This window comes from Nipponia nippon, unplaced genomic scaffold, assembly GCF_047370975.1.
Source record: "Nipponia nippon isolate SJK-2023a ecotype South Korea unplaced genomic scaffold, ASM4737097v1 scaffold_5, whole genome shotgun sequence".
Classification (NCBI taxonomy): Eukaryota; Metazoa; Chordata; class Aves; order Pelecaniformes; family Threskiornithidae; genus Nipponia; species Nipponia nippon.
This window is the reverse complement of record NW_028262369.1, coordinates 44,839,378-44,852,579: the sequence shown is the minus strand read 5'-3', so window position 1 is coordinate 44,852,579 and position 13,202 is coordinate 44,839,378. Positions and strand designations below refer to the sequence as shown.

Below are 13,202 nucleotides of genomic sequence, written 5' to 3'. Positions count from 1 at the left end.
TTTCTTGACTAACTTGTGATTTCTCTCAGGAGAATTTGCCTAGAGCACATCATCCCCCAGAATATCTCTACCTACCTTACAGTTCAATGCAAATTAAAACTAAGTAATCCTATGAAACAACAGCTCCTCTGAGATTATTTGCAATTCAGCCAAACACGCTGGGCATATAAAGACTTTACCATCCTTGAGGAGTTTGTATGAACTGGAGTAAGTCATGGCTCTCAGATTCTCATTCTTCTCAGCTCCAGAGTAAACTAAAGCTGCAGGGGAACAGCTGCCCTTGACATTACCAACGTAAATACTTGAAAATAGAGCACTACTGTACTATACAACCTGAACAAGCTAAAAACATGGGTAACCAGACAAGAGACAAGAACAAAGAGCTCCTACCAGATCAGTGGAACTTGGAGCAAAAAGGCAAGGTAGTGAAAATGCTTCTGTATTACTGACACTGTCTGCTCTGCAAGAAGCCACAAAGGTAGTCAGTGGTTACAAGAGGGTGTTGGCCCTGGGAAGCATGACCTGTCTTCCTTCAATGATTAAAGAGCCAGCAGAAGCACAGACACAGAGCATCTCCACACAGATGGCTCTTAATCTTCTGCTGATATACAGGAAACCTGCTCCGTAGCAGCAGCGAGGATATTTCTGTGGGACTGGGCTCTCTTAAGTAATGAAATCAGAGCAATGTAATAATATCAAAGTTTTATCTGTTACTGCTTGCCTAGTCTTACAATATATAAAACTTTATCATTCTGACTCTGAACTAAAACCATTCCTCACTTTGTTCTGCATTTCCACTGTGACATCCTGACCTCTGACTAGGACTTCTACAACCTACTACAACATAAATAGCATTTGTAATTCTTATTTTTCATCTGTTTGTGCTTAAGTATCCCACCTTCAGTTCATCTCTTCACTCAAAGAAGTCAAATAGTATTCCTAATTATACCAGCACAATACCACTTAAGACCTTGGTGGTAAAAGAGAATATGGCACGTGTGCCCTCTTCCTTGGATATACTTTCTTACTGAGCCAGTTTTTGCTTCCCCGTCTCTTCTGGTAACCATGACTTACTGCTTTTCCCACTTCTGAAAGAGCATACCACCAGCTGGGACAGAGACTCTCAAATACCCAATTTCAACACAGTTGCCATATGCATAGCAAAATACTCAGCTGAACAAGCTGGACCTATGTCAACACAGGGTTCATTGCAATGAAATCTGTTCTGTTACCCTACATTCTCCAACCAGGCAGTTGCTTCCTTTCTGTTAAGAACAAATAGAAAAGGAGGAAAGAGCTTGACACAAACAGAGAAGACTTGCCAGACCAAAGGGAAACTGATAGGTGTATACCCCAGCAAGTCCCTGTTCTTGTACAAAATCTCCAGGGGTTCCTTTTGTTGTTTCATATAATGATTCCCTTGATTCAATGCGGTGCCTATTAGCATACTCTTCCCCAGGCTGATTCTTCACTCATTTAGTAAATTATCATCCATAAGGACTGTACTGTGGCTGTTAAGACAAACCCTGGATCATGGGGGATTATGAAGTACTGTGCAGAAGTGAGAGTCCCAGGTGTGCTTTGTCTGTCTCAGACTGCTTCCAGGGCAGTAGCCATCACAACTAGGGCTCAAACATTCCCTGAGCAGCAAGTTTCGGCCTGCTCGCCCCCTTCCTTCATCCGTATTTAACTACGCTGGCTAATACAAAGAGAGGGTTCTGTTTCTGACACCTGTGATGATGATGGACATTTCTATTCTTTGTGCCAACAAGTGGAACCATGACTGCTCCCTGCCCAGGTGAGACAGCCAAGATATCACCCTATGCTTTAACAGAGCTGTGTATACTATATAGCAAGAATACCATATGAGGACAGAATAACCAGAGAGATGTATAAGCCTTTTGTAGGTAATTTCTCTTTTGAGACTTTCTAGAAGAAAGAAACCATCCAGGTTATTTCTTCAAAAACAAATACTCTGCATGACACCCTTAATCCAGAAACACAATTATATACACACTTAAATTTAATCATGTCTGTAGCACCAGTGATTTCAAATGGGAACTACACATAGGATTAACCTAAAGCTTAAAAAAACCTTGTTGGAGCCAAGTTTTTATTGCTAAATGTACATATACATTTAGTTTAAGGCAACTATTAAAATAATTGTTGCTCCTTCCATTTTTCCGTGTTTCTAATATATGTTGAAATAGGGGAGTATTTAAATCAAATTGTTCTACATGAGGCTTAGACATCCTATACATTTTTGTATATAGAAAACATTTTCAAATGAACTGTAAGGCACACATCTTGTAAAGCTACCCAGACAATATTATAAACAAACTAAGTTATGCCAAAAAAGAATGAAATGTAACAGAGTTCTATGCACTCAGGTTGTGATGACCTTACCACGCACGCATAATCAAAATCTCCAACACCATCAAGGGTCACTATGTATAAATGAAGGGTTACAAGAAAAAAATCTTTGATACGCACTTTCCACAGCCACTTTTAAAACAGCTACCAGCTATTTACACCTGCTCCCTAAAGTAATCATCAAAAATTCCTCAAAAAACATGCAATTTCTTAGTAAGTTAAGGGAAACAGAGGAACTGTGCAAAAAATTAAGTGAAAAATTGGATGATGACGTTTCAAAGAAGATACACATATAAAAAAAACCCTTCATAGTCTCCTATGCTATTCTCTTGCTTTCCTCTCCTCATCCATCTTCACTACCACCCCTTCCAAAAAATAAGTCTGCTGCGATTAAATGACATCAGAATTCTAGTGTTCTAACAGAGCATTCTCTCCTATTTACTGCTGGTCTCATTCAGACACACATGGGCTTCAGTGGAAACTGAGAGCAGGGCCAAAAGATGGGCAACTGAAGTCTATTCATGCTCTGCTAATAAATCATGTGCACGCTCAAAACAAACGCGCTTTTATGAACATTCAGATCTTTCTTCATCTGTAGAAGCAGAATGAAAAAAAAATCGGCCAGTCACTTCAATGGAGTATAGTTCAACAGGAAAAAGTGCACAATTTAGTATTCACTCTCATTTAGGCTTACTGAAAAAGTCTTGCTAACTTATTTAAACTTCTTAGACCTGAATGCACAATTTGAAAACTAGAGTTATGCCCATTTTCCTCTGAAAGTGGAAGCAGAGTGCAAATAAAGCATTATCTAACAGGTACCATATTGGTAATAACATTGCATTATTTTTTTTATACTAAGTGGTTTTTTGAATGTAAATTTCCCACTATACACTTATTTTACAGTGCAGCTAAGCTAGCTCTAGTATTTAAAGGTTACATGCATAAAATCATGCTTAGAATTTTCCTTAGAAAACACATCAGGTGCTAGGTGGCCATAAAAGAAACAGTACACAGATTTAACTTACTGAAAGAAGGTAGGATCTATTCCATATGTGTCAAAGTTTATAATAAAAAAATATCGGTTCTAACAGGGTATTCACTCTCTTCACAGACAACCTGACAACAGTGGAACAGTCAAGAAGGAGAAAGCACTGGAATTACGGAGTATCACACAGCACACCTGGGAAGAAAAATCATCTAAAACCCTCTAGCACAACTGCAATTCCAGGAGATGGGCAGAACACAAAAGCAGGCAGTGTGAAAACCAGATTAAAAAATTAAAAAGATAAATTAAAAAAAAAAAAAACAAAACCAAAAACAACAACCTCAGAAGACACCAAAGTAACCAGAGAAAAAGACAAACAAACAAACTAGCCATGAGTGTCGAGGGAGCTGAAAGGTTTTGCCTCTCTCAGACCACAGGAAAGGGACAGATCTGTTGTCTGGTTGGTGTCTCAGTGGAATTGGGCAGGGGAAGATGTGGCTTTTTTTTTTCCCCCTTCACGGAGCTACATTAGGTCAAAGCCAAGTTCAGGAAATGAAACCAGTAGCATCCAAGTATTAAGAGAAGCAACCGTTAGGTACCACATTTGATTCTCATTGGGCAGCTTTTTGGTTGTGCAGATTCGAGTAGTAAATGAGCTAAAGTAGCTATTACTCTACCTTTTCCCTTTTTCAATTTTTAACCATTTCAAATATCACAGACAATCCAAGTAAAATGTCATACAAAGCTTTCTTTTCCCTTTGACTCACGACTCTACTAGAATCTGTAAGTTGGTAAACTTTCTTCCCTTTTAAATGCCTCAGCACTTTCTGATTATGAATTAATAAAAGAATCTGAAAGACAGTAAATATGTAACTGTTCTTGCACTTTTGTATCATCCGGAAACAGGGAGAACATACTCCTCTCCAAAATTATGCTCTGAGAAAACTCCTAGCTTGCAGAAACTACATACATGCATTTCAGTAATAATGCCAAAGAAGTTTAATAATCCAGATAATCACTCACTTCATAATACCTATTTAAAAATGTAGTTTCTTAACTCTTACGGTTTTACTGGTTTTACCATTACTTATAAAGTAGTATATTTAATAAAATATCATAAGTTTAAGAGGCTGGAATATCAGTAATTCCATTTCACAAGTCATCCTAGGCTGTAATAACCTTATAGAATCATTTGTAGATTAGGTGTTCAACCTCACACATCCAATGCAAAACTTGCTGAAGTCAACAAGCACGTTTCTGCAGGATCACACCGGGACATGAGTGGTTCTTGGTCTGTATGTTGACAGCCTGACAGCACCACATCAACTTGTGCATGCTGACTCTTTGCCAGAGGCTACAGGCCACAGGGCGCACCCCCTCAGCCACTACCATTTCTATCATGACTGATATCCTCTAAGCTAAAGCAAACAGATGCGATCATCTTTAATAGTCAAATTTGATAGCAGCAATTAAAGACAATATCCCTATGGCGTTATTCCTAGCCTTTTTCCTACATCAGGACTGAAGCATTACATGGCAGAATAGCTGCTGTGAACTGCTGTGTCTGTGGATTTGCCCTAATATAACCAGCTAAATGGGAATGTTTTTACTACCCTTTGTAGGTAGCCTGATAAGCTATCTGTTCACTAGCACTGAGCCTGGCTATAGACAGTGCCACAGCAAAAACAGTAACAGTGTCGCTAATGTAAAACATTTTACTTCACCTGTATCATCAAGTATTGTGAAGGAAGAACTTACACGTGAAATCTTATTCTAGCTTGAACACTCTCTGTAATCTAGCACTAGTCTGAATTTAGTCTAAGGGCATCTACTCTATACGTAGCCTCTTCAGAAGCCAAGTGAATCTTAAAGCAAGTGAAAAAACAGAGGTATAAAATTGTTAGTCAAGACTCATGCCACTATCTCCGAAGGTTAAGACTATTAGCAACAACCGTCATCCACACCATTATTCATAGCTTCATGGTCATATTTGTTCCTGTTGCCTGACACTGACTACAGGCTTGGTACACCCACTATGTAAATGGCTAGACACATGACAGTGAAGAATCAGGTCTATGATGTAATTACAGGATAAAACTAGTCAAATGGGTTTCTAATTTGGGGTAGAGGGAGGGAGGGGAAAGGAAGGGAGAAAGAAGGTTAAAAAAATCTGTGAGCTGCTTGTTTTAATCCTAAATACTTTGTCTTTCCGCTTGGAATGAACTTTAAAGTATAAAACACTTTGCAGCAGAAAGACTGTGTACAAAAGAGATTATCACTATTTAAAATATTTTAAGATTGATAAACAGGAGCAGAGCAGAAGGGGATGACTCCTCACTCAGTTTTTCTGTTTATCTACTCTGAACAATTAGAGCAAATTTTAATCATTTTCCATGTTGACTGTTGATCTCTGATGATGCAATAAGCAAGATCACATTTTGGCATGCCTGCAAAAGTAGAAAAACTGGCACAAGTACTCCAGCAACTGGTGATGATGTCTTCTTTTTCACTTACACATATTAGATTTCATATTCATGCATTCACTTCTAAGAGCACTGAGCAAATTAAAAAACACTTTGATTGCAGTTACCACAACACAGCTTTTTTAGATTTTGTTCTGTGACTCTGAACAGGTTTCATCAGCACAAAGGCTGCACCCACAAAAGCTTCTGCATTTTAAATTAGACTGGTAGCAATGTTTATGTATGTGCCTATTCATAATTGTATCTATTGCCACTTTTGAGATGCATTCTCTAAAACAATATTCACTTTTTTCTTTTCTAAAGTAAGAAGGGACTCACAATTGCAACAATTTTGGAAGATCAGACCACATTTTTATTTGCTTCAGGTAAGCGTCACTAGTCTCGGTGTATAGTACAGTACATAGGTATATGTGATGTTTTGCAAGTGCATAGGAACAGATGATAAATACACGAGTACATTAAATACTAACTGATGACTCCTTATTTGAATTATGCCACATCTCTGTAAGAAAGATGTCTCTGAAAGTTTAATATTATTTTATAGGGAGTAGTTTGTAATCTTTAACCTCTCAAAGTGGATCCTGTATCCATCGTACCTAAATAATGGTGTTATAGTTTTTCCCTAAACATGTTTTCCCATAGGTTGATCTAATTTTTAGGTATTTTCTTAGTCATACAAGAAAAAAATTAGTTGGAATCTGGGACATATATATTTTTTTGTAGCTCTAATCATTTGAGGTTTTAAAGCTTATGAATTCCAGGTGTTTGTTGTTAAATATACAGGAAGAATTAAACTAGTTTTCTAGTGGCAATGTAAAAAAATTAGTTAAAGTGCCTAATACAACTTATTTCGAAAGTATATACAAAAAATAATTCAGGAAAACATGCAAATACAGGTTTTACTTTAGTTAGAAAACTAAGCAGATACTCTTCCTGAATACAGAACATTTTCCCAAGTCACACCTGTATGTTAATTTGGTATTATTACTTCTATTTCTGCTGTAGAGGATCTGGGAATTTCAGTCGTAAGTGTGCTAAAGCAAGGATTTCTAAACTTCCCTCCTCCCCTCCCTTCTGCTGAATACTGCCAACAGCAGCTCCTAGTTTTGTAGCTAGCTATGTACCACTTATGAGTGGTATGCATGACAGTTTGGGAATCCCATCCCAGAGAGCATATGGGGAGATAGTCAGCAATAATCTCTTCAAATGTTGACCACCGCAACCCTTCCATTTACTCATTACTAGTAAATATAGATACATATCAGTAAAACTGTAAAGTGCGCTATGGCCTCATAATCATGATATTTGTATCATTGTGCACATGAAGTGCTAGAAGCATACATAGCCATGTAACAATGGAAAAATCTCTGTCCAGATCAATTCACAGTCCACTTTAAACACAAAAAAATAACAGTTTGGATAAAATATTATTTGAAACCTTACAGTGTCATGCTAAGTCTGTGTCTAAATATTCTTTTTCAGACTCAGTGGGGGAAAAAAAAAACAACAAAACAAACAAAAACTAACCCACCTCCTGCCATCCTCCACTGCAACAGTTTGGGAAGACACTCACTAAATTACCACAAAGGCAGCGGGGGGGGGAAGGTGCAGGTTAGCTAGTAATTACTCTAAGTCAGGAGTGGTCCTTTAGTGACCCAAGAAAGCTCAGTCACATAAAAAACTAACTACAAAAGAAACTGTTAATTTTTGGCCAGATCAGCTTCTTGAACTGGCTCACCACACAGCCTGAGTACCCAGGCTGGCAGGGAAGAAGGGCATACTTCCACGTTACACCAACCTAATAACTATTTGTTGCCAAAAAGCACCAATTCACTACCCCCTGGCGCTGCCGGTCACCCAGCTACACAGTGCCCGGGCAAAGGAAAGGCAGGGCCTTCCCATGGGCAGCAGCCTGTCACCAGCAGGGCCCCACCCTCTGACCCGCACTTCAAAGCTAACTCCTTCAATTCTGTCTGAAGGCCAGGCATTCATCACCCAGTCGCTCGTTCCTACTGTGACTAACGCTTCTTTCCACACAGGCCACCGTTGAAGTGATTTCATACATTTCCAGAACCAGCCCAGGTACTCGTGAGTGAGACAGCAGATGGTCTCCAGGGCAAATTGTTACTACCGCCTGTTATTACAGTTATTACGTGAACAGGCCCTGAACCATTTTAAGGCTCTTGTCATTTTTCTACCCGAGTATTCGAGAAGTTATATATAGACGCAATTTAAAATAGGAGGGACAAATACACACGAGAGGGATGAGAAGCCCGCCTCCGCGGCGGCGCTCCCTGCTCCAGCCAGCGCGGCCCCGGCCCACCGGGCTCCCCCGCAGCGAGGCGGCCGCCGGCTCCTCTGCCCCCCCTACACGCGAGGCAGGCTGTCGCCCCGGCGCCGGGGCAAATCCCCACCTTCCCAGAAGGGGCCGCGGAAGGCCAACGGCTGGGCGCGGGAAGGCCCGCCCGGCTCCACTGTGGAGAGCGGCGACGCCGGCAGCGGGTGGGCCCCGCGGCCGAGGGACACCGCCCTTTTCCCCGCAGCCGGGCACCGCCAGGCGCCCCCTTACCGGCGGGAAACGCTCCGCCCCTCTCTGCCGCTGCCGCTGGGTTAAGGCTGGGCTGAGCCTGCCCGAGCTCCCGCGGCCCCCCCGCCCGAGGCACGACCCACCCGGGCCGACCCCGCCTGAGGCGAGGGCCCGGCCCGCCGCCAAGAATGCCCCTGTGGGGAGGGGGCGCTCACGTGACCGCCCGGCGGCGGAGGGCGCCCCGCCCCGCCCCACCCTCTCGCACTCTCCGCCCCGCCCGAGCGGGGAGGCGGTGCCGGCGGCCGTGGCGTTGGCGCATGCGCAGCCGCGTTTCGCCCATCCAGTGCGGCAGCCGCGGGTGGAAAACCGCAGCGGCGGCTGCTGAGGGGAGCCGGGAGCGCGTCGCCGTGCTGAGGGGCGGCTGGGGCAGCGCCCGGGCGCGGGGCAGCGGCGAGGTAGCTGGCACGGCTCCCGGCCCGCTGCAGGCCGCCGGTGAGGTGGGGCGGGCTGCGCAGCGTTTTGGGGCTGGTCCCCGGCGTTTTGACATATCGGCGCCTCCGCTGGGGCTGGGAAGGGCCGCGTCCCGGCCCGCTGCGGCTGCGGGGGCCTTGCCGGCGGCTCCCGCCCCGCGCCGGGGTGCTGGCGGCCGCGGCGGCCTGGGGCGCCCAGCCCTGCCCGGAGGGCTTCCCCGGGGAAGGGGGGGCCGGGGCCGCCGGGGGCCGTTTTTCGGAGGGTGGGGGGCGGCGGCGTGAGTGAATTGAGACAAAGAGCGAGGAGGAGGAGGAAGAAGAGGAGGAGGAGGAGGAGGACACTCGGGCTCTGCCACATTCCTGTGCAGAGGAAGGCGGGAGGCGGCGTTAGCCCTTTACGGACAGCTGGATTCAGCGCTGCCCTCAGCTGCTGTCGGCGTATTTACAGGCGTCTCTCCCGGCCGCGGGAGGAGGAGGAGGAAGAATCATGTAAGTTCCGAATTGCCAGGGGTCCTGTGAGAAGATGGGGGATGTCGCAGACGCCAAGGAGATGAAGAAGACTTTCATTGTTCCTGCCATCAAACCCTTTGACCATTATGATTTCTCCCGAGCGAAAATCGCCTGTAATCTCTCCTGGCTGGTGGCCAAAGCCTTTGGGACAGGTAGGTGGCGTCTTCTTCTTCCCTTTCTTTGATGCTGGTTCCTGCTCGGTTGCTTCGCTCTTGAGGACGTGCGAGCCCTCCCCTGGGGAGCTGGGGAGGGGGGTAGGAGGTGCGTAGGAAATGGTTCTGGTCTGTTCCCTCATCTTTCGGTTCCCTGACACCTCGTGGGTTTTTTTGGTTTTCTTTTGTTTTTCTTTAATTACCTGTAATCTTTTTGTAGTAGTGGTACTGTTGCCATTAGTGGGTAATTTTTGTGTGTTGGAGCTAATACAATTTTATTTGAGGAATCGAACTCTGTAAATTGTGTTTTATTTATTGCCCGGGTCACGCTTCTAGAATGCGAAAAAACAACAGCAATCCACGTCTGTCTGTTGTCTCGAAAATTTTCCTAACATTGTTGAAGAGCTGAATTGGGGGCTAGCAGTGGAAATGGATGTGTGCTGTTAGTTTTGACGTGTGAGAGTAGCCTGTAGCCATTTGAGTGGTTAAGCAGTAAGAAGGGTTTTGGGAAAAAGAGCGTTTAATGCCAGGTTTTGGCCTGCACAATACAGAAGGCTCTTCTTGTCTGTAAGCATAAATGGAATAGATTGTAATGCCTCCGAAAGGCATTACTGCTCTGTCTTTGAAAACCTGGGCCTTGAAGAATACCAGACCTGTTATTCTATGCCTGAAATATTGTTGGGCCTTGAGGAATACCAGACTTACAGAGGTTTTCTAAGGGAAGCATTCTGAAAATTTACCAAGCTAGTTTTTTGTTGTTTGGTTGGTTGTTTTGTTTGGTTTTGGTGTTGTTTGTTTTTTTTTTTTAATATAGCTGTAGTATATTAATCACTTAATTTTTTGTGGCTTAAAAATAGGGTTTTTCTTTGAAAGGTGAATTAGATATTAACAGTCAACATTTTTACCCCTTTTGTTTGTAGAATAACAGGAAAAGGTTCCTCCTGGAATTTTGCACCTTGTGCATTTAGGGCCAGAGCATTGTTATGTATTTGAACAGGGTTAACGGCGTACCTTTATGATGCCCTGGGAATGGATGATATTTGATATGGTGCTTCCAAAAAGCTACTTTCAAAGTGGTTGAACCTAGTGAAATTTCAGTGAGGTCAGTAGCCACTGGAATAAAGTGCATGTTCATCACTTTAGAAAGAAAAAAGATCAAAATACTGTTTCCATATAAAGATTTGTCAATAAACTCTGCTTACTTTCCTTTGTGAAATCTGGGCGAGTATATAATATTTTTATATATGGCTTTATTAGCTATGCAGACATGAGAGGTACAATAGTAGTAGTGAAAATTCTTGGAAGTACTTGATTCAACATTTTCAGAGATCATTATCTTTTTAGGTAGCTTGGTTCTATAGGCTCTACTCGTGGGATTCTGGGTGTACAGTGCTTGTGCAATTATATAACCCAGCATTCTAACCTGAAAACCTTTTTCTACTGGAGTCTGACAAATTCTTAGCCTGTAGTTGAAATGTCTTGGTTTATGTTGGTTGAGTTTCTATTGGATGCTTAAAGCAACTTGCAGGATACTTTTCTGCTACGTTTCTATAGGAAGAGTGATCCAGACCAAATTCCTTTACTCTTTCTCTTCATTACTGTGGTTGTTCTGAGATGCACAAATGAAACATGATTAGAGGAGATAATAGCTCCATCTGCCCTCCAAATACTGCCATAATGTAATAGTAGGAAGAGAGGTAAACATACACAATTGTAGTGTTTCTGATCTCACAGTTCTTCCACTAGGTTAATATCACCGGTAGCCTCAAAGAAGAGTTTGTGGCTGAAGTAGGGGAGAACAGTATACAGGACTTGCATGTCTGCAATACAAACGCTTCCTTTATACTTGGAGTGAAACAGAAGAACTGACCTTCACCTTTTCCAAGAAGGAAGGAAGTTTGGGTTTGCTAAATTATTTGTTTTAGTTCTTTGGATTAGATCACAACCTTGGTAATGGCTTCTACCTATTGCTATATGCATTTGTACAAAGGAATTACAAAGGATGATTAGTGTGTTTATGGATGCCACATTTTATTTCTTTTTTTATCCCTGAAATGTTGGAATTCCTTAAGTGCACAGGGGAAGTGAAGGATTTTTCCCCACCCTCTCTGAAATAAATTAGTGCCATTCGTTTTGATTAATGAAAAGTGTAAGTTGTTGCAGTCCTGTATCCATCGAAGAAATCTAAATCTTTATATATCAAATGGGCACATCTTTCAGTGGACATACTTCACATTCTTAAAAGCATATTTTAATACAATCAAAATTGTGGATACAACTTGGCTAGGTGTTGTGAAGAGAATTCTCTCTTGAAAAAAGACTTTGAAATAGGTACTGTTCATTAACATTTAGGAGTGGCTTTTGGTGTTTGATGATTGATATCTGCATCCAAAAACTGAGACCAATTATATATTGCTGTTGTCCTCAGTGAAGCTGCAAGAATAGAGTTTGGCCCACAACACAGGCAAGTCAAAGTAAGTTGTTGTGTTAGTAAGGTGTCTTATGAGAATAAAAATATACTAACAGTCATGTTGAAGGCATCTTGTATGAAGAATTTTTTAAGAAATACTAATTGAAGATGGCATTCATATTTAAATGTTGAGGGAGCATAGGATTTTGTGCCTTGATGTTTTGCTGCAAGAAAATGTATCAGTGTTAGGACAGGACAGGTTAAATGTTTTGTGATAACCAAATGATTTAAGTGACACAACTTAAAGTAACTGAAAGAGGGGAAAAAAATAACAAAAAGTGTGAAGTATGAATGTGGGAATGTTTGACTTTAGAAACTAAATCTGCAAACACTAAATTTCAGCATTAACTCCCAATCCTGGGAGTTAACCATTTCAGTATAGAAGAACTGCTTTCCAAAGAAGTGGTTGAACTGTATTAATATTATATGCTTTGACTTAAAAGTACAGCGAGACCTACTTCATAGGAATACTTTAAAAAAGGTCTTGATGTTGTTTACTCTGTGTCCTTTTTATTTCTAAACCAACAGAAGTGGATTTCATTATTTTGAAGTGTGAAGTTTCTGTCTTCTCAGTCTACCATAGTCATAGAAAATGTGGCTGGAAAATTTGTTATCTGTCCACTATCCTAAAGACAGGCTGAGCTAAATATACATTAGTCCTGACAGATGTTTATTTAGCCTGTTTTTTGAAAATCTGTAATTATAGAGATTCCACGGTATGTCTGCTAGTCAATTTGAATCCTTATTTATCTCTAGCTGTTAGAACAGCATAATAATCTTGATGTCTTTTGCTGCACTGTAAATCCATTACTTGTCCTATTCCCGGTGAATGTGAGAATGCTGGGCACCTTACCTCTTTATAATACCTTCCACATAATAAAAAGTCTCTCCTCTCTGTTCTGCTGTTTAGACAAAACAGACATTTTTCAACCTTGTTTTTGTAAGTCAAGCTTTTCTGGACTCTGTGTTTTGGGGATTCCGCCCCCCCCCGTATTTTTTCTGTGGTCAGTTTTGCATGAATTCTGTACTTTAATTTAGATCTAATGGTCCAGCTAAACCCTTACCAGTACAGGGTAGATTTGAAAAATTACTTCATCTGTCCAACCTATAATACTCTCATTTATTCACTAGAATATGATGTTTGTCATTTTTGCATCAGCCTAGAATTGTTGACTCATACAGTCTGTGATTCACTGCAGCTTCATATCTTTCTCTGCAGAACTACTGCCTAC

The 13,202-nt window shown here is 41.9% G+C and overlaps 2 protein-coding genes across 5 annotated transcripts in view; one reads left to right on the top strand and one right to left on the bottom strand.

Moving 5' to 3' along the window:
* The window catches only part of DDX59 (DEAD-box helicase 59), a 36,072-nt gene extending 27,524 nt beyond the window's left edge, over positions 1-8,548 (bottom strand). Inside the window, exon 1 of the mRNA XM_087732960.1 lies at positions 8,411-8,548. The gene's annotated coding sequence lies outside the window, so the exon portion shown is untranslated. The remainder of the gene's footprint in view (positions 1-8,410) is intronic.
* Positions 8,549-8,703: 155 nt separating this feature from the next.
* The window catches only part of CAMSAP2 (calmodulin regulated spectrin associated protein family member 2), a 93,333-nt gene continuing 88,834 nt past the window's right edge, over positions 8,704-13,202 (top strand). For all 4 annotated transcript variants that reach the window (XM_087731218.1, XM_087731217.1, XM_087731216.1 and 1 more), the window contains exon 1: positions 8,704-9,500. In XM_087731218.1, coding sequence (XP_087587344.1) covers positions 9,362-9,500 — 139 coding nt within the window. In that variant the 5' untranslated portion in view covers positions 8,704-9,361. The remainder of the gene's footprint in view (positions 9,501-13,202) is intronic.